This window comes from Oryzias latipes, chromosome 18, assembly GCF_053564925.1.
Source record: "Oryzias latipes strain Hd-rR chromosome 18, Olatipes_Hd-rR_3.1".
Classification (NCBI taxonomy): domain Eukaryota; kingdom Metazoa; phylum Chordata; class Actinopteri; order Beloniformes; family Adrianichthyidae; genus Oryzias; species Oryzias latipes.
Genome location: NC_136254.1, coordinates 1985395 through 2005760, shown reverse-complemented (window position 1 = coordinate 2005760; position 20366 = coordinate 1985395). Strand labels below are relative to the sequence as shown.

The 20366-nt window shown below is 48.9% G+C and overlaps 3 protein-coding genes across 8 annotated transcripts in view; 2 read left to right on the top strand and 1 right to left on the bottom strand.

Annotated features, from left to right (window-relative positions):
* Positions 1-4: 4 nt before the first annotated feature.
* On the top strand, positions 5-11556 carry si:dkey-28a3.2 (uncharacterized). 4 transcript variants are annotated; one of them, XM_078936597.1, is made up of 6 exons: positions 5-172; positions 1007-1125; positions 4128-6975; positions 8582-9202; positions 9282-9331; positions 9404-11556. In XM_078936597.1, exons 3-6 carry the CDS (start codon positions 4189-4191, stop codon positions 9792-9794), a joined length of 3849 nt encoding a protein of 1282 aa, XP_078792723.1. In that variant the 5' UTR covers positions 5-172; positions 1007-1125; positions 4128-4188; the 3' UTR covers positions 9795-11556. The 4 variants fall into 4 exon arrangements, with proteins under 4 accessions (XP_078792723.1, XP_023821791.1, XP_023821790.1 ...); XM_023966023.2 differs by having other exon boundaries at positions 24-172; positions 1004-1125; XM_023966022.2 differs by lacking the exons at positions 5-172; positions 1007-1125 and adding an exon at positions 1199-1333.
* A 1028-nt stretch (positions 11557-12584) lies between these two features.
* Positions 12585-19263, bottom strand: ecsit (ECSIT signaling integrator). 2 transcript variants are annotated; one of them, XM_023965859.2, is made up of 9 exons: positions 18891-19263; positions 17241-17346; positions 16861-17054; positions 15733-16138; positions 15413-15636; positions 14743-14800; positions 14485-14633; positions 13222-13327; positions 12585-13141 (listed from the first exon to the last, which is right to left on the bottom strand). In XM_023965859.2, exons 3-9 carry the CDS (start codon positions 16990-16992, stop codon positions 12861-12863), a joined length of 1356 nt encoding a protein of 451 aa, XP_023821627.1. In that variant the 5' UTR covers positions 16993-17054; positions 17241-17346; positions 18891-19263; the 3' UTR covers positions 12585-12860. The 2 variants fall into 2 exon arrangements, with proteins under 2 accessions (XP_023821627.1, XP_023821628.1); XM_023965860.2 differs by lacking the exon at positions 18891-19263 and having other exon boundaries at positions 17196-17328.
* eml3 (EMAP like 3) overlaps positions 18518-20366 on the top strand; it is a 42144-nt gene continuing 40295 nt past the window's right edge. Inside the window, exon 1 of one of the 2 annotated variants that reach the window (XM_023965858.2) lies at positions 18518-18946. In XM_023965858.2, the coding sequence (XP_023821626.1) occupies positions 18922-18946 (25 nt within the window). In that variant the 5' untranslated portion in view covers positions 18518-18921. The remainder of the gene's footprint in view (positions 18947-20366) is intronic. The other variant, XM_011487785.4, reaches the window with a different exon arrangement.

The window sequence follows — 20366 nt, the reverse complement described above, 5'->3', positions numbered from 1 at the left end:
GCGCACCAAACTACAGTTGCTGTGGAAAAACAGAAGCAGTCAATCTGAGAGGCTCACACGCACGCGCAGGACGCGGCCCCAGACCCCAGCGCTGCTGAGCTGCGGGCCCCGAGGAGGTCGGTGTTCCTGTTACCGGAAAACCGGAGAACCGGAAAACCCGAGACCTCCACCGGTTTGGAGTTTTTCTCTGATCAAACAAACTGTTCACATGTTTAAATCAAGTCTCTGTTGTTGTGTGTTTGTGTTATAGTTTACTCTGTGTGTGTGGACGTTTGTCATGTGTGATTTGTGGTGTGTGTTAAATGTTGTTGTGTGTGTCATTTTTTGTGTTTGTGTGTTATACGCTGGCTTGTGTGTTATTTTTCTTTTTTCTTTGTGTGTGTTAAAATTTACTTTGTGTGTCATATTCTTCTAAGTGTGTCAAGTTGTGTGTGTTATATTTATTTTTGTTTGTGTGTGTGTGTTATATCTTTCTATGTGTGTGTGTTTGTGTTATATTTTGCTATGTGTGTTTTGTGTGTCATATTTTTCTTGGTGTGTGTCTAGTTGTGTGTTTTATATCTATTTTGTTTGTGTGTGTTATCTCTTTGTTTGTCTGGGTGTTATGTTTTGCTGTAATTTTGTGTTATCTTTTCTGTGTGTGTGTGTGTGTGTCCCATCTTTATGTGTATGTGTTTGTTATATTTCTTTGTGTGTGCGTTATATTTTTCTTAGTGTGTGTCAAGTTGTGTGTGTTATATTTATTTTTGTTTGTGTGTGTGTTATATCTTGCTAAGTATGTGTTCATTTGTGTTATATTTTGCTTTGTGGGTGTGTTATATTTTTCTGTATGTGTGTTTGTGTGTGTTATATTTTTCTAGGTGTGTCAGGTTGTGTGTGTGTGTGTGTGTGTTACACTTTTAAATGTGTTTGTGTGTTGTCGTTTTTCTTTGTGTGTGTTCTATTTTGTCATTATTTTTCATCTATTTGTGTTGTTGTTGACTGCAGTGAGTTTTATTCCCAGCAGGAACAACAACATTCCCACGTGGTTCACCGTCACGTCCACCTGTTTGTCCACCTGAACAGCGGCCCTCAGGACCGGAAGTAGCAGACCCCCGAGCAGGGCACGTGCCTGCTTAGAGACAGGTGAAGCTGATCTAGTCTCTCCACGAGTCCATCACTGATTTCCTGCTTTGTTGTGTTTTGGGTTTTCTTCACCGTCTTTTTCTGGACCCTGAAGCTGCTCGTGTCTGCAGACATCTGTCTTTACCGGAAAAGGACCGGAGAACGGGAGCCCTGTCTGTGGAAGCTGCTCGCTCTAACGCGCGCGTGCGCGCTCGCCTCGCGCTAGCATGTAGGTCCCACATCCTGGTACTTTGTTGTCACGGCAGCCTGCGCTCGGCTGGCGGGGGGAGAGTGGCCGCGGTGTCCGGGTCTCATGTGTTTCCGCACAAACGTTCCCGTTAACGTCCCGGGAAGTTCAGAAAGGTAACGGAAATGCATGCTTCTCTCTCCCGCGCGGCTCCGGGCCGGACCGGGCAGCCCGTCTCGCAGGCAGACAGCGGCCGTCCTGCGGGACAACAGCCGGCGGAAGAACACGCAGTCCCACGGCGGCGGCCCGAACAGACGTGGGTCCGCGCAGAAAGAGCGCGCGGGCCCCGCGTCCGTCCGGGTTCTGCCTCTGTGTGTACCGGGTTCGAACCCAACCCCTGTTGACCAGCAGTAGAGAACCCCGAGTAAAAAATGGCTGTGGACGGTTGAACGGGTTTAAAGGGACAGCGCGGCTTCCTGCTGCTGCCCCCGCGCGCCTTTGTGTGCCAGAATTCACCAGGTGATCCAGGCCGTGCCAGGCCGGTCTCTTTAGGGACAATCGGGGAGGTTTGTCCCCAAACCGAACATGCTGTCAGGCTGGGGCAGAGGGGCTTCCGGTGGGGCACAGCTGAGGGTGGAGGACATGGGCGGCGCAGCGCATTGTCTCCGTCTGCAGCTGCCCGGTTCTGACCCGCTCTAACCCGGTTCTGACCCGGTCTAAACTGGTCTCTACGGAAGGTTTCCTCAAGAACCGCAAAGAGGAAAGTCCGTTTAAGTGTATGGAAGCATTTCTGGAGCATAATTAAAAATAAAACTCAAACCAGAAAAGCTTTTTCATTTTCAAAATAAATCTGCATTTGTGGACTCAAAAAAGAAAAAGAAATCCACCAAAGCACTTTTTCTTTTTCATTCTGTCACTTAACTAAAGCGAAAATGCAAAAAGGGGGTTGCATTTCAACCCCCCCCATGCTTACTATTCTACTGTGTTGTTATGAAAAGAGGATTTTTACTTTTATTTTTGAGTCATTTGATTCTTTTACATAGGGAAATTTTTCATGTTTATAATTGAATTTTGCAACACTTTCACAACAAAATATTTTGAATATGAAATGTCAAAAATCGTTTTCTTTATCATTTTAATTAAGCGACAGAATAAGTTGTGTTGAAAAAGACGAAGCAGTTTGGTGGATTTTGAATTTTCATTTTATTTTTGAGTCAACAAAGACGGCTTTATTTTGAAAATAAAAAAGCTTTTCAGGTATTGACTCGTATTTTTGATTATGCTACAGAAATGCTTCCATATCAGAGGAGGGGAGGGCGTCCAGGAAGAGTCACAGCTGCCTGACTAAACTAAACACAACAACACAAGGGTTGTTTCACGACACTTTACTGTTAATTTAATCAGGCTGCCACAAACATCCTTTTTCAGCTTAAAAAAAAACAAGTTGTTGAAAATAAAAATGATACTTTCATCTTAACGACCCACTTTAATGAAAATGTTTTTTTTGGTTTAGTAAAGCTCCAAGCTCCGCCCCTTTCTGATCATCCACCTGCAGACCAACAGATCCAGGAACGTCTTTGTTTTCCTGGTCTGAGCTGGAATCTGGATCAGAACTGGACGGACGGACAGACAGCCGGGGCCAAAGCCTCCTGGGAAATCAAACCAACATCTTCATAGAGCTTGATGATAGAAACGCTACACGCGTGGTCCATGTGTCTTCCTCTAGATTCTTGAAGGAGTTTCTCCTCACAGTGTCTCCTTGTTGCTACTGAGTCTTGTTCCACCACACTTGTCCTTTTGTTCATGAAAGCCCGTGTCCCACTACATACGTGAAGCGCATATGACACGGATGTAAACTGGTCATACATGAATATACTTGGAAAAAGTCAGAAAAGTTGTGGTCTTTAGGTGAAATGTTCACAGATGTATCAGGAATGAACCACGTTAAAACCACAGAAGAAGTAGGAATAAACACGCTAAGAACACGTAAACCAACGTAGAACATGAACCGTGTGATTATTGTGATGTTTCTCTGTAATTCATCAGTGATTCATGCATCAATGATGTCATCTGAACGTGATCTGTGCGCCGTATACGTGATCTAAAAGTTACACATCAGTGATTCATGCATGAAAAGTCTGTTAGACAAACGTGGAACGCTCCTGGAAAGACACACATTTCTATATACATGTCACAAAAATCACACACAATTGTAAAAGATGTATGTAATAATACGTATAAACCAGTTAAAATACACATAAATTGCGTAATTATCAACCGACCAAAACTTTTGAACTGAATTCTGTCGGTTGAAACCTCGACTGACGTCTGAGCACATCGACGAACTGAAGAAACACGTATGGATGACGTAGATCACACATGGATCACGGAAGACCGACATTCATACGTGGAAAACGTGCACGTCGGCTGTGCGACACGACCTTTACGTACAGCCCGTGTTCTGGACCTTCCACGGCTCGTCCTGCTGAAGGCTGTTGGTTCTTATCCAGTCTTCTGTCGCCGCTGATCCAGACTGAGAACGCTGAACGTCTCGGGAAACCGTTGCAGGTTTCTGGAGATCATTAGCTGCTGAAGACGTGACTCCAAGAGTTTCCAACTGAGACTCTGAACGCCGAGTTCTCTCCAGCTGTGAGCCACAATCAAAACGATAAAATACAAGCTGGAGATGTCTGTGTGTAATAATTCTAAATGTATGAATATTTGAAAGATGACGATAATGACTGGTTTCACAGCATTACTGTCATTCTACCGTTAGACAGAAGCCCCGCCTCCAATTCCGTGATAATTCTAACAGACTGTGTTTTGTGTTTTCCAGGATGCCGGTGTGAACTGATCCAACCTGCCGGCCGCTCTGCAGCCTCACAGAGGACCGCCCCATGAACCGCAGGATGAGGCTGGATGAGAACCAGGCGGCCACGCCCCCCGCTAAAGGGAAAAGTGGTCCCGCGTCCAGTCGCTACCAACCCGCCTCACAATACGACGACGCCACCCTCGCCCAGAAAAGAGAGTATTGGAGGAACAAAAAGCGCGAGCAAAGGGCGCGGCTGGCAAAGCGGAGAGGAAAGGCGACTCTGGACGGTCCAGACAGAAAACCCCAGCACTCCTTCTGTCCCGGTGCCGCCTCCTCTCTGCACCCCAGGCGTGGTGAGATTTATGTTCCACAGTGTAGAAATACAATTCCAAAAAGTTCCCACGGTGCTGCTGACACCCAAAAGGGGGAGTGGCCTGAAAAGACTGAAGTCAGCGAGGTTTTCCCTTCTGTCCCGGCTGAAGCAGCGGAGGAGGCCGCCGTGAGACCCTCAGCAGCGAGGGTTGCCAAAGTGGTTCCCTCACCTTTGGGAGGTGGGTCCCAGAGGAACGCCGGTCCGTCAGTGCCTGCAGTCAGAGCGATGGGGGTCAACAATGGCCGCCCGCGTGCATCGCTGCACGGCGGATCCGTACCCCAAACCCCGTGTAGGCCACAAGCTGCTTTACCAGATACCAGGATTTCCTCCCCTCATGGCCCTTCCTGTGAGGAATCCCAGCCCAAAGCCACACATCCGACGCCCCAACGTGGAGCCAAGGCCCCCACACTGTCTGAGGAGGAGAAGGCCGCCAAGCGCAGGGAGCAATGGAGGATCAAAAAACGGGAGCAGAGGGCCAAAACGGCAGCCCAGAGAGCCAAGCAGAAGATGAAACCGACGGGCCGATCCGACCCGCATCCTCCAGGTCCCATCCTGAGATCCTTCTCATCTGTTCGGCTGCAAAGTGCTGCCGTTGCAATAACAAACACGCTAAAAAGTCCGATGAACGTTCCTCACACACGAGGGAATAAAGCTGCACCGACCAATTCCCCGTTCAATCCCACCTCAGGGAAGAAACCTCAGAATCACGCCTTCCATTCTAACGGCACCAGAGGAAGCGTTCGCTGTAAAACACCCAGACAACGCTCCATCCAAGTCCAGAGGAATCTGACCCCCCAGAGAAACCTGAGATGCAAAAGTCTGCCAGCGTTTGTGACCAGAAGCAGTCCCAGGATCGACCCCAGCGACACGCCTGAGGCGGTGGTCGCCAAGCGCAGAGAGTACTGGAGGGTCAAGAAGCGAGAACAACGAGCCAAACTGACGATGGAGATGAGAACGCGACTGAGGGAGAAGGACTCCCTCATGAGGAGAGTCAAACGTTACCAGCAAATCCTCAACCAGATGAGAAGGGCGCGAGCAGCGGCGGGAAGCTCAGCGGTCCGGGCCTCCGACGCCATCGGAGGGTTCATCGGGGAGGACGGAACGCTGGCTGTGGGCGTTCCTCAGAGTCCCAAAGGCCGCCACACGGCGGGACACGAGGGGGAGGAGGAGGAGAACCACAAGGTTTCCCAGAATTCCCCCATCATCACTCAGCTGCAGCGCCAGCAAAGAAGCTTTGCTCCTGTCGGGATGCACCAACCCTCTCCTCCTCTTCCTCCATCTTCAGCCTCCTTTGCTCCAGCTCTGCAGGCAGTCCGCAGCTCTCCAAGACCAAAGACCGCCACCGTTCCTTCTTCACAGAGCGGAGGTCCGCTGAAACTCTGGGCTCCTCCGCCCAACAGGGACCCCTCCTCTGGACCCAACCTGGGCAGGTGTGCGGTGAAGGCGGCCGCCACGTGGAGGTTCTCGTCTGCCGACTCCGGAGTGTCCGAGGAGATGAGGGTGGCGAGGAAGAGGGAGTATTGGAGGACGAAGAAACGGGAGCAGCGAGCGGCTCTTGCTGCTCGCCTCAAGCTGGGCCTCAGTGCAGCCATGAAGAGGAGAAAGGCTCAGAGGCAGGAGGCGGCAGCCCCCACCCCGCTGGGGAGAGGTCTCAGCCATGGCGCAAGAGACGGGCTCCGCCTCCACAGCAGCACTCCTCCCATCGCCCCACAGGCGGATGGCATCAAACAGGAGGGAGAGTCTGACCCCAATCCTCAGCCAGAGCCAGCCATCTGCCCCGACAGAAAGCCCCCGGCCTCCCCGTTTGCCCCTCCAGGGAGCCAGCAGGAGGCGGATCCGTCTCAGTGTGCAGACAGCCAGGCTGCCACTCTGCTGGCCGTGGCCTCCATGAAGAAACTCCTGGAGGAGTCCCTCAGCTCTGTCTCTGACGTTAAGATGGAGGCGGTGGAGGGCGATTCAGAACCGAACCCACAGCCGGATCTTCAGAGGGACTCGATCAGTCCCATCTCTGCTGACGTGGCCATGCTTCTGAGTGACTGGCAGCCAGACGACCAGACCGTGGAGGAGAAACCAAACCTTCAGAGCTCCTCACAGACCGGCCTTTTTCTGCCGCTCTCAGAGGAAAAGTACTCAGCCCAGAGTCCTTCAGACTTCACCCACAGCTTTGGAGCCTCGGATGACCGGATGCTTCCGTGTCGACTTCAGGGACTGTGCAGCAAAAACGGTGGAACCCGCTGTTCCACAGAACCACCAAAACTGCATCACATCACACAGGAATGCCCCCACCAGCAGGAACCGGAGGGCGACACACGGCGCCCGGCTCCAGAGACGTTTGGCCCCTCACAGCAGCCCAGCAGGGCTGGGGCGGAGCAGCTCGGCTCCAGCAGCCTCCAGAAGAAAAGGGAGTACTGGAAGCTGATGAAGAGGCAACAGAGAGCCCGACTGAAGGAGAGACGGCGAGAAGACGGCAGCTCGCTGCTTCTGACCGGAAGCATTCAGGTGAGTGCTGCCGATTCATAAGAACGTCAAAGAACAGAGATGTAGCTGGAACCCTGTAAGCCGCTCCCCCCCCAGCAAGGCCAGTTCCATTTAGGATTCTTCTGCATCTCCATACGGAGGAACCGTAGTGGTCTCAAGCATAGTAGACGGTTCTACCGGGTTCCACGCTTCTGTCACAAACACACCACTCTGCTGTGGTGCAGCGTTCCACCGGCCTGAGGTCCGACAGTACCCAAACACGATCTGGGAGGTAGAAGGGAATTTTTTGGGCTCTTAAAGTGTTTAATCAGGCAGCCATGGAGGATAGATGAAGCCAGAAAAGCTGCTTCATTCTTGCGTTTGCTGTAGCGTCTAAAGGTCCAGAAGCAGAAAACTAAGACAAAGAATCCAAATGAGGAGCAGTCAAACTTCCAAAGTCATTCCGATAGTCCTTAAAAATTTGTATTTCTTACATTTACAGTCTGTTTCCAGAAAGACATGCATCAGTCCTTTAATAGAAGCGTCCAACCTGGGAGATTTACTTTAGTGCATCTGTGATCTCTGTGATAGCTGCGGTCCATCTGGAACCAGCAGCATCCGTATCACAGGACCTAAACGGGATGCGTGATGCCTGCAGGCTGAGGCTCTGGCATTCCTTCTTTTTAAATAGGAGGGGGCGGAGCTGGCGGGAATAAAGGGGCAGACCCTCGTGGGTGGGCGGGTGACTGCTGGACCCGTGCTGTTGGCGTGGCCGCTGTGAGAAGCAGGTCTGGCCGTGGTATCGTGAGGACAACCTCAATACCACGGCCCCTCCCGTACCGCTACCTGCCGTCCGTTACCGTCCTTCTAAGCCGACCAACTGCTTGAAATGTTTGTTTTTGTTTGGCTCACTTTCAGGTCATTATTATTTCCGTGTTCTTCGGCGTTCCATTTGATTGGTTTAGGCATGAGCAGGTGAGGTGCGGCGTTTTACCTGCGTCAGCGTTTACCGGTGTGGGGGTTGTTATTCAGCCCTGAAAAAGGACATCAGACACGTGAGACCGGAATACTTTTGTGTTCAATAATCATGATCCCTATATGTGAACGCCGCTGTCTTTAATATGTCCATAATCCACCAAAGCACCAATAAATGTTTAGAGTGAAGCATTGACTGTATCAGAGAACTGGACCGAGTCCGTGTGACGTCACCCATAGAACCCATCGCCATGACGACGTCCGTAAGCAGTGATTGGTGGTCAGTCGGTCTGAGTCATCGTTTCTATGACGACTACTGTCACCAATCACGGTGGAAGGCCACGCCCTGAAATCAGTGCTTTGATTGAAGCATTGGATTGGTCAGTTTATAACTTGAATAACTTCAACTACAAAAAAAATCATAAAGTAATGAGTTTTATGGAGAAGATGTCAAAAAAAGGTATCAGATCCAGAACGGTTCTTCTGACCAATGGAATGACAGCTGTTTATTTTGGCTTCTTGGAGCCACTTCCTGTCTGGAAGGCCAGGGGGGGGCGGAGTCACTCAGTCCAGTTCTCATTTACAGTCAGTGGAGTGAACACTGAATGAGTCCCACTAAAATGAATAGAAGATCCCTCCCTCCCTTTGCAAACATGAGTGTCTTGTCTTCTAGATCAAGCAAATCCTGCAGTCCGACCTGCCGGCTTCTTCTGGGGCTGAAGGTCCAAGAGCCCCGCCTCTCCTGCTAGTCAGCCAATCAACAAGCACCACTCAGAGGTCCTCTGACACGCCTCATGTCAAGCTTCCCGCCGCCTGCAGGGTGGAGAAGACGACCCCCACACAAAGGGTTTTGGAACCTCAGCAATATTTCCAAAAGTGGATTCCAAGAACCAACGAGGTAACCTGTGTGCCCCCCCCTCCAGCCCTGAAACCTCCAGACAACCCGCTGTCCAGCCTCAACCTGCAGCTCTTTGAGCCCCCCCCCCAAAGTCCCGCCTGCTCCATCACCAGCCCCAGGAGAGTTCCTCGTGGTCATCCTCAGGTTCCTAACAGTCGGGCGGAGTCTTCCATCAAATCAGCCCCCCTGTGCACCGTGCTTCCCCCTAAACTCATCCCTGGGGAGTCCGAGAAGGACTTCACCAAGAGAAAGAGAGAATACTGGAGAGTCAAAAAGAAGGAACAGAGAGCCAAGAAAGCCATTCAGAAACGAGGACTCAGTCCAAGGATAGGCCCCAGCAGCTGGAGCCCCTCCTTCCCCCCCCCGGACCTGCAGCCACGGGCCGGGCCCGCTCAGGTGAGGTCAGGTCAGGGTCATCTCACTTGAAAACAAGCACATACAGACCTTCCATGGTGTCATGCGTGTCTCCTTGTAGGGTTCTGGTCAGTGGGGAATCCCTTCAGAAGGTCCAGACCACTTCCAAAGGTGTGCTTCCTCCGTCTCACAGCGTTGTGTTCAAGTTTGCCACGAACAATGACAATGAATGTGTGTTTACAGCCACCCGGGACAGTGGACGGCTCAGAGAAGAGGTGAAAACCTGACCGTCTGCTCGGAGTCTCTGTATCCGGACAACGAGGAGGAAGAGGAGGAGGAGGAGGCTCTGTCAGGCACAGTGTGGAGGAGGCACTACCTCATGGACTACGATCCGCTCAACCAGCTGCTGGTCTGCATGGTGTGTGGGGAACTGCAGTACTCTCACAGCCCGGAGGGGGTGAGGGCCCACATCGAGGAGACGCACCCCCACTCCATGACCTTAGAGCCCCTGGAGAAGCAGCGAATCCTGGAGGCCTGGGACGAGCAGGTGTCCCGGCGGGAGCGCTTCTTCAGCAGGCAGCTGCAGCAGAACAGCAGGGATCTGGCAGGTATGCAGTCCAAGAGAAACATCTAGACACGTGCGTCGGCTTTTCTGAGAGAGGAACGGTTAGGCGGTCCAGGAGAACCGGTCCTCGTTTCAAGCAGACTTTGAAAAAAACTGTTTTTTCACATTCAAGGAAAGAGGCTGGAAGATGGGACGCGACGCCCCAAAAACCATTTACCTCAGTTTTTTCTAATGTCATAAAGACGTTTCTGTTATTGTTCTTGTTTGTCCGATTCTTTATAAAACGTTTATTTGATTCCGTTGACAATCTGCATCCCTCTCTTCAAGAGACAAACGTCTTGTTTTTCTGAAGGCCCGTGAGGTTCTGTTTGCGTTCTGGAGCAACCGCCTCATTTTGTGCGTCTGGAATGGTTTCACTCGTCATCGGTACCTTCGTCACTGCCGTCTCCGTCTTCTTCATCATCTGCATAGCAGGTTATTCTCACCTTCTGGAGGTCATCAAAGGTCATGACAGACAGAAGTGGTTCTCACTACGAATCCATTTCTTCATACTAAACTCGTTTATAACCCATGTGCTATCCTATGACACCCCCCCCCCCCCCTTCCATTGAGGTGTTCCCCCTACCATGACAAAGGTGGATAAAGGTGGAAAGATTTCATGTAATCCATGGACACCAGTGAAGATCACAAATCATTGTCTAGTGGGTCTAGATGACCCAACTCCCAATGGTAAAGTGCCTAGGATAGCACAAGGGTTATGCTGAAATCAACCTGTGGTTTATTTGTCGTCTGCATTTAGGGGGAGATTTTTGGCCAAAATAAAGTTTAAATATATCATCTTATACTATGGTGCTGTGATGTTGACAGACAGCTGTCATGTAGTACCGAAAAAAACCCAATGAATGAGGAACCAAACGCGGGACGTCCAGGTCTGCAGGAGCCCCCCCCACCGTCACTAAAACTCACAGCCAACCCAAATTAAGACACAAGAAAACTAAGATCACTGAACTGCATTTACAAAGCCAGAGACGCGACACAAGAGGCCCGTTTCAAACGTCACGTTAATACTAAATTAATACAGAAAAGTTTCCGTAACCCTTGTGCTATCCTAGGCACTTTAACATTGGGAGTAGGGTCATCTAGACCCACTAGACGATGATTTGTGATCTTCACTGGTGTCCATGGATTACATGAAATCTTTCCACCTTTATCCACCTTTGTCATGGTAGGGGGAACACCTCAATGGAAGGGGGGGTCATGTGGACCCCATAGGATAGCACAAGGGCTAAGAAGGAAAATGGGAGTTTAGGATTAAGAGACACTTGAAACAAATTTGAAAGAGGTTGAAAACTCAGACTGCGGATCATCCGCCCTCTGTGCTGTCCGCCACACAGTCGGTGTTACTATGGTTACTGTAAAGTTTACTAACGCTAGCAAACTGTTTCAATTCAGTTTCAATACGCAGCAACTGTGAGACACGACCTTCACCTCTGAAGAGGTCAGGAGGGACTTTCTATGTTCATTCATTTACCAAATTCATTTTTGATTAACCTCCAACAAATCTGTTGAGTTTGTTTGTTTGTGAGAAGAGTTCTGCAGATTCAGCAGCTTGTTGGATCAATCATGTGGTTCTGGACTGAATCCACATGTTCTGGTCTCTTTTTCTGACTTTTCCAATGCTGGAGGAGGAAGTGTTGAGAGCACAAAGCTGTGGAGGAAAAGCCTAAATGCATGCTTGGAGCACAACAGGGAGCTGGAAGCAGACCACCTGGTCTTAGAACGTCCCTCTCTTAAAATGCCTCGTCTGGAATAAAAAACGTCTTTTTTTTAACATTTGACGTCCTGTCTTTTATTGTCCTAACGGTCAATATCTTTAGAACCTCACCTGTCGCATTTTCTTGTTCCACTTTCAGGTGTCAAAGTCCAGAGAGCAGACAGAAATCTAATAGAGTCAGTTATGAACTGCAGAGGTTTAAGGGAGGAAAGTGTCCTGAAACTGAACAAATGATAGAAAAGGTCAAAGGGTCAAAGGAACAGGAAGTAGATACCTGCGGAGGTTGATCAGGTCGTAACCCTTGTGCTATCCCGGCCACATTAAAAAGGTTCAGCACACTGTCTAGTGGGTCTAGATGACCCAACTCCCAACGTTAAAGGATAGCCTAGGATAGCACAAGGGTTACACAGAATTCCAGTTTAAACAGAAAATCAAAGCGGCGTTGTGTGGCCCACCGCCCCCCTTCTGACTCCCCCTCACTCTCCCCCTTCTGACTCTGCTGCTCTGGTCGGAGCTGCAGGTGACAAATTCTTTTTCAAAATGGCAGCTTTTCTGCTGGTTTTATCTCCATAGCAACCGTTTAATGTTTTGGTCACCAGGAGATTAGGAACAGGTTTATGGAAATGTGAAGAGAACCTGCAAAAGAGATTTTTTTGGATTTCCTTGGCAACCGAGGGTTTTTTGTCAGCCACGCCCACATTCCTAATATGGTCATATCCTTTGACATATTGTGTCCAATTTTCCCAGTATCCCAATAAAAATGTGCGAGCGTCGGGGGAACGCCACGTAAACACCCTTCAGGATCGACAAATGTCTAAATCCAACCGTGTTTCCTGAGCAGCGATCCTCCAGGAGTTCAGGAGGATTTCAATTTGAAGAAGGTAGAAAAAGATGGCGGCCTCTTCATCTTCAACACGGCTACAACAGACAGACAACGTTGGCGTTTTTCTCATTCATTTATGACTTTTTTTCTCGTAAATTTACGTATTTTTAAGTCGTAATAAAAAATGTTTTCTGTTTGTAAACTGGCCCTAAAACTCTGTCGTACTTTTTAAGTTCATTATTTGCAGAAATAAGATCCAAAATAACGACTACAAACTCTCAGATTTATTGACTTAAATAGAATTTTTGTTGCATTTTTACATCACTGATCAAACGTGAAGCTCAAGCAGAGCCGCTGTTGAGCATCAAACCGTTTGACAGGAAAGTATTTCATTTTGAAATAAAGTACGATGTTTTCCATCACTGACAGTCATGTGACGCCGTATTGACGCCGTATTTACGGTCAATGATAAACCTCCCCCCCCCCCCCGGACCTCGTCCGTCCGTCCGTCCGTCCCGACGTTAAACTCAAAGTTCTGTCAGAGCTTCCCTCTGCCCCTCCTGGGCTCTTCGTCCAGGACGGCCTGGTCTTCTCCGGGCCGAGGGTCGTCTTCCTCGGTCTCCACGTGGAGCCGATGATGGCGGTCGGACTCTTCGTCGTCCCCCCCCTGCAGGTGCTGAGGTCCAGGGTCCAGACGGAACAGAGTGGGAACCCGGCCCAGGACGGGGTTGTCCCGCTGGAGGTCAGAGATCCACTGACCCAGGGTGGCCCGGTCTCCCCGCCCGGCCATGCACATGGCGAAGACGGGACCCTCATCCACTGAACACACACACAGACGCACACACAATGTCACCACAGTGTGGTTGTGTTGCTGTCAGACTGCTGCACTGATTCCTCACAATCTTCTACGTCGAAACCCTCCTCATCCCAAACGTCCCGGTCCAGACTGAAGTCCAGCTGCAGCGGGTAGTAGAAACTCCTCTCTGGATCATAGGGTTCTTCAACCTGAGGAACAACACAACACACAATCAGACAACGACAACTAACACTACAGCAACAGACTCTCTTTGCACAGACTATTCTATTTCTGAATCCATAACCTCTGTTTGTGTGAAACTAATGAGAAACGCCACATGGATGTTAACAAGGCAACAAAAAGATGAACAAACACAACGAAGTGAAGCAATGATCAGTAAAATCAGTTCTGAAAAAAACTAAAACATGATGCGGTTTGATAATCATCATTAAATTATCACAGCCGATACAAACGTTTTCCACGTATGAAATGTCGGTCATCCGTGATCCATGTGTGATCTACGTCATTCATACGTGTTTCTGTGTTTGTCGATGTGCTCAGACGTCCCCCGACGGTTTCAGCCGACGGGTCTTTACGGGAATTCAGTTTAGAGATGTTCAGACTTTTTTGTCAGTAGAAAATTATTCAGTTTACTTGAATTTTACGCAGTTTATACACAATTATTACCAAAATCCTACACACTTGTGTGTGATTTTTGTGAGATTCATCCAGAAATGTGTGTCTTTCCACGTTTGTCTAACAGACTTTTCATGCATGAACCACTGATGTGTAACTTTTAGATCACGTATACGGCGCACAGATCACGTTCAGATGACATCATTGATGCATGAATCACTGATGAATTACAGATAAACATCACAATAATCACACGCTTCATGTTCTACGTTGGTTTACGTGTTCTTAGCGTGTTTATTCCTACTTCTTCCGTGGTTTTAACGTGGTTCATTCCTGATCCATCTGTGAACATTTCATCTACAGAAACACAACTTGTCTCAGTTGTCACCCCGTTCCTTCATCACATGGAAACTACCCAGAAGGCTTTGTGTCTCCAGGTGAGTCCACAGCTCTTGGCTTTGAGCCACATTTCCACAGCTGTTCCATCCCATAATGCCCAGCTAAGGCAGCTTGTTGGTTCTAAAAAGGCTATTAAAAGCTGGAGTTGGGCCTGATGGGGGGGTTCTTCAGCTCTGCTGCTTTGGGGGGGGTCCGGACTACAGTGAGAGCTGAAAGACCCACTCTCCAAACTTTTACTTTGGCGGGATGGAAAAGGCCAGACAAACTTTGGCCCCTCCCCCACAGAAACCTGACAGCGATAACACTGGAACAACACGAAGCTTTCTCCAACCTGGTCCTGGGGCAGGGGGGGGTCCGCTCTGAGGACATAGTAATAAACACAAGTGCTCCTCAGCCACAAGGGGAAGGGCCCCTCCACGAACACGGGCCTGCGGGGGTCGTGCTTGGCCAGCAGCTCCCTCTGACCGGGGCTCTGGATGCCTGAGGGACAGCAGAAGATTCCCGTTTACGGACCGCTGAAGGTCACAGGATGTTTCTGGACGACCATCGGTACCGTCATTAGGACGGTTTGGACGACCTCTGAACAAACCTAGAATGTAGGGACGGTGGATTTCCTCTCCGCTCTCTGTGACGTCTGAACACGGCAGCTGGTTTGGAAAGAGCAAAAACAGACTTTAGGAGGAAGACGCCTGAAAAACATTCATTCAGATTTAACCATAAAACCATCCTGACTCCGCCCCCAACGTGATGAAAATGCTGTTTTTGGCGTTTTTTGTCAGGAAGAAATTGAGCTGGAATGTTATTTTTTTAAAGTATTTCTTTGTTCAAATTGTTGCGAATCAGGAGCAGACGTTAAATGTTGTTTGAGAATCTCTAGCAGTGACACAATCAGCGGCCCACGAGATGCTCCGCCCCCTTTCTGATCATCCACCTGCAGACAAACGGATCCATGATCGTCTGTGTTTTCCTGGATGGATCTGGTGCGGCACCGCTAATGTTAGCTCACAGCTGTAAGCTAGTGGGAGAGAGTGTGAACAGAGAGCTCTCAACTATGGGTGAGAATATGGGGGAGGGGTTGCCGACAGTCCCGCCCACAACTCACATGTGAATTTCTAATGAACTCCTGCAGAAACGACACGGGTTTTTTATGATTTGCTGGAAACGCTTTGACAGCAGAACAGACGAGGATCAGATGGACCCAAACCAATTCTCCTAGTTAACGGATAGGATCCAGAACCTTCCGTTGGACGTGGTCTTACCTGATGCACGGTGACCTTGGCGTCCAGGTCGTTGGCAATCCGGGTCAGGCTGAAGCGTGCTAGATCCACTGGGTCCTCAGGCAGCTGTTGGGGGATGGGGAACGGGTTTAAATGCTTGAACTTGGGGAACCAGTACATCAGTCGCTGGTATTTCCTCATCGGGTGGCTTTTCTCTCCAAAGATCTGGACAAGAAGGACTTTGGTCTCAACGTTGGGCGTAATACCTGAAGAAAAGGCAGAACCGCGTCATCTCACTGAACGACCTCCTGACAGACGAAGGTCCAATCACCAAGGCTTCAGGCCTTCATTGACCGACCCACCGTAGTTCTCCATCTGCTCCAGCAGCTGGACTCCACACTCCTGCTGTCGGGGGTAGTGGTTGAACATCCGCTGGATGAAGTTGGTGGGCACAAACACCTCCTTGGGGAAAACGTCCAGCAGCCTGTTGTACACGCCGAGGTCTCGCTCCACCCCGAACTCCGGCATCTTCCTCAGAGCGGCGTAGATGAACTCCACGTGACCCCGCCGCCTTATATCCCTCTTGTTGAAGACGTCGATCACCTTGGCGAACGTGGCCTTGCTTTTGGCGCCCATGGCGATCTGCTCGAACAGGTCATCGTGCGCGACCAGAGACGTCTGCCTCTTGTTGTCGTCCTCGCCGACCAAGCGTCCGGGAAGGCGGGGGTCCTTGGCGAAGACGGGACTGCAGTGGAATCCCCTCAGGACCTGCAACAGAGCGTCCAGAGGGGCTAACGTGTCACAAAGGTCAGGAGACTCTTTAGTCTCCTTCAGAGTTACGGTCTAGACATAAAGAAATTATTATTCAAATCAGTCCAAATCATTTTATTGCAATCTCTAGATAATAGAAAAATATGATTTAACACTCAGAAAAATTAGTTTTATTATTCAATTTTAAGGATGATATTTTAAAATTCAATTCAATGAGGAAACCTTTAACTGAATTGACAGCAGAACTCCTGTCACTACCGTTGTATAAAAACAGAGGGAGATCCAATTAAATCTGTTAAAACATATTCATGTGGACAAACATCATATTCTAATTTTATTCTAAACTGAGTCTTTTGCACCTTTTACACTAGTTCTTTGTCACTGTAATCAAAAGTAACAATACAAATACAAGAACCTCACATAGAATACAATCCATTTGCTTAAAAATAGCAAAACAAACATTTAATTTGAAATAATTCTACTTTTTTTTTCCTTTTATGAACGTTTGATTGGAACCATTTGTAACTTGATTGACATATTTGTATTGTGAAAAATCATTGATCATTAAAAATGAATCGCTGGAAAGAAGCGATTCCTGTTTTCAGGAGGTAAAACACAGACGGGACCTTTGATCTCGGACCTGTCACTCACACAGACGGGACCTTTGATCTCGGACCTGTCACTCAGGGCCCGTCAGGAGGGGGTGGGCCGGAACTCACCCGGTGCTGCTGTGGGTTGCTCCGCGCGGCGCGCGGACCGTGGGGTTCTGGCTGGAGGACCCGCGCCGTCTGCCACGAGCATCGGAGCAGCCGCAGATCCTGCAGCCGCTGTAGGCAGCGGGAAACCTTCATGGTGGAGCCATGAAACCCACCGTCCAGATGGTAGATCCACACAGACAGACAGACAGCGACGGCTATCGAAAGAAAGACGGACTCAGGGAGGTCTGAGCGCGTGCCAGGATCACAAGCACCAAAATGTCTCCCACTAGTTATCAGTGACTCCCGGAAGAGATTAAAAAATGAAGCAAAGTGACAAGAAAACACTCAAAACACACCTGAAAACGAGTCTCCTTCAAAACAACCACACGGCGGCAGCTTACCGGGGAACCAACGTCCTCTGTCCGGCACCTTTTTCCTTCCCCCTCACAACAGAGAAAAACAGCAACAATCGTTCCGCAGGTCCGGAGAAGAAAGTTCCGCGCTGTGCTGCCCGGTGATTTTAGACAGAGAAAATGTAAATATTTGTTTACGTAAATACTAACCGTTCTTCCTAACATAAAATACGTCTTAGCAGCAGCAGGAAAAGGCAGAGAGGTGCAGAGATTCAAACCCCAAACCCTCCTGTCAAGGCTGGTGGCAAGTGTTCAACCAGGTGGATTTTAATGTGACAAAAGCTCAGCAAGAGGGAAGATAAATAAATGTCATTCATAAAGTAATAGTGCCCCCCCCCAAAGCTAGTCAGGAGAGGCCTCCAAAGTTTAGTAGAGAAGAATTTAACTTAGAAAAAAGTGGAAAGCCGTTAAAAAAACAGGTTTGCTTTGATAGTTTTGAGGGAAGTTTTATCAAACGATAATTAATGCAATAATCGTTGAGCACTAAATGTTTGAGTAATATTAATTTCTGGAATGTTGTCATGTCTTTTTGTCAGAAGTTACAAACTAGAATATGATAAATATGTAAAAACAAGTTAAATAAAGCACAATAGGGGTGGGTTTATGTTCATTAGCTTTCTCTTACTCCTCAAATAATTAAACTCTTTTGGAAAATAAATTTTAATTTAATAGGTTTAATATGTCGTGTATTGTTTATATAAGTGCAAATATTTATGATTAAGAGTAACTATAAAGGAATATATGTTTGCAACTGTTTTTATATGTTTTACTTTTTAGATTTTTTAATCACTTCGTGACAAATCAGCTTGAGTTTGATATACTTGATCTATACATAAATGTCTTTTGTTTGTCTTTTCGGTTTTGATCGCTTGAAATAAATCAAATCCAAACGGCCTTTTTATTTGTGTATTGGGCCTTTATTTTGGAAGGCTGGACCAGAGAAATGGTTCATAGAATTTAATCTGTTTTTTAAACCAAGAAACTGTGATGTAACTATTGTCAGAAGAGCCCAAAAATGGGATTTTTATTCATTTCTCCTTGATGTGAAATCTGTCTGATGCATTCAGATATTATCTGATCCTCCTGTCTGTTTACCCAGCTGCAGGGAAGGACAATGGGGGGGAGGGGGGTAGTCGGATTGTGTTTTGGGAGTTTGGTTAAGTCTGGTGAGGCTGAACGTGGTCATGTGATCCTCCCAGCGGCGGACATCAAACGGGATCAGCAGCAGCAGATGCTTTATTCAGCAACATGCAGTTCCGGATGACGCCACGCGGGGGCGACAGAAACAGCGGCGCTGAGGCAGCAGCAGGCATCGCCGCGCTGCATGAGCTGAAAACTCCACACTAACATTTTTCGCTCTGGCTGTCAGCGTCCGGGGGGGTTTCTGGGGCTGGGGGGCTGCAGCACTGACATGACAGCGGTATGTCCCGCTGATGGATCCCTGTGAGTTCTGCTGTCAGTTTGGGAGTCGGTAATCCGGTTGCAGGGCTCGCGGGGTTCCTCCTGGCGCGTGAAGCGCGCGGCTGTGAGCGGCATTCACGTTTCCGGTGTGCTGCAGCGCCCGCAGTTGACTGGAGCCTTTGTGAGACACTCCCGCGTGAGCATGGAAAACACACCTTAAAGTATAAAAACACAAACCTTTGGCCGCACCGCGCCTCTCAACCGGATCATGGACTCCTCCACCAACAGTCTGGGTGAGTAGTTCTGCTCCGAACCAGCCGAACTTTAGCGCCAGCCCCGCTGCTTCTGACTGACTGGTTCCGATCCACTGCTCCTGCGGGGAGCAGTCATCCTGGAGTTTTTTTGTAAATGTCCGGTTGGTGGAGGACTTCAGAACATTTGTTTGGGTTCTGTTCACAACTTTCTCTTTCCGTTTCTTGGCTCCGGTTCGGTTCTGACAGTAGTTGGTTTGTCTTCAGCCCGCTTTTCACCTGCAAACGGCCGCGTAAAGCTCCGCGTCGAGCGAGGCGCAGAGATGTGTGCCGCGGGCGCAGCGCCGTGCGTGGGTGTGCGGGGCTGAAGTCATATTTGCGGTTTGGAAGCAGCGCTTTATCTCATGACCTGAAGGCGGTTCTGAGGAATGCCTTCACTTTCGGATCAGCAAACACGGCCCGGATGACAGCAGCGGGTCGGGCTCCGCTCCACGGGACAGACAGAAGCGGCTTTTGTTGCACATCTGGGGCCTCTGCGGGGCCTGCGGGGCCCTTCTGTGCTGATGCCTTAAACGTCTGGGAACGTCTCGTGCGCTCAGATTCCCGCAGCTTTCATTTGGAGGCTCTTAGATTCAGCTGGAGGCGCTTCTTGTTTCCGTTTTTGCATCAATGAGCTGCAGCTCCTGCAGAACTCTGGCTGAAGGTGTCAGGAGCAGCGGAGACCCCACCTGAGGATGTGGACTTCCCCTATAGGCCTCATTCTGTCCATCACGTCTGTCATCCTCCTCCGTTTAGACCAGAGTACTGACTGTACAACAGAAATAACGTCAAAATACCTCGATGGGTGTGTACTCCAATCCACTCATCTTCTTCTCTTCCTTTGGGTGTTTCCCTTCAGGGTCTCCACAGCCAATCAGCTTCCTCTGTCTGTCTCCTGCATCCTCTACCAGCAGCTACCTTCATGTCTTCCTTCATCCAGAGTCCTCCTCTCTGGTCTTCCTCTAGACTCAGCATCCTTCAGTCTGTCCTCTGGACATGTCCCAACCATCTCAGTCTTACCTCTAACGCAGGGGTCCCCAGACTTTTCAGAGACGTTTCCATCCTCTGATGGGGGCCGTGGTCAGTTTGAAACAGAGAAAGTGTGACAGTCGCAGGGGGGCCTAAATGTAAACTGAGAGCCACACAGAACCAAATGTTAACAAGCCGATCTGTTACTAAATAATCCTCTCTGGGTTCTTTACATAAAAAGTCAGTAAATATAAAGTAACAGTATTTTAGATTTTAGAAAATCAATAATAACCACATAAATCTCTGTAGTTGTTCACAGAAATAGAGCTTCTGTTGTCCGTGCACAATCTCAGGTTCAACTTCAGTTGTGGAGCAGAATCTCCTAAATGACTCATGTGATCAGTCTCTTTAGGTTTTTGTGTTCTTTCCTTATAATCCAGTCTTGGATGTTTCC

Coding starts and splice junctions, on each gene's coding strand:
- si:dkey-28a3.2 (XM_078936597.1), top strand. CDS start 4,189: ATGAACCGCAGGATGAGGCTGGATGAGAACCAGGCGGCCACGCCCCCC. Junction 6,976..8,581: donor TTCTGACCGGAAGCATTCAG/GTGAGTGCTGCC, acceptor CTTGTCTTCTAG/ATCAAGCAAATCCTGCAGTC. Junction 9,332..9,403: donor GGTCCAGACCACTTCCAAAG/GTGTGCTTCCTC, acceptor GTGTGTTTACAG/CCACCCGGGACAGTGGACGG.
- ecsit (XM_023965859.2), bottom strand. CDS start 16,992: ATGAAGGTTTCCCGCTGCCTACAGCGGCTGCAGGATCTGCGGCTGCTC. Junction 16,139..16,860: donor GCAACCCACAGCAGCACCGG/GTGAGTTCCGGC, acceptor GCTCTGTTGCAG/GTCCTGAGGGGATTCCACTG. Junction 14,634..14,742: donor CCACCGTCCCTACATTCTAG/GTTTGTTCAGAG, acceptor GCTGTCCCTCAG/GCATCCAGAGCCCCGGTCAG.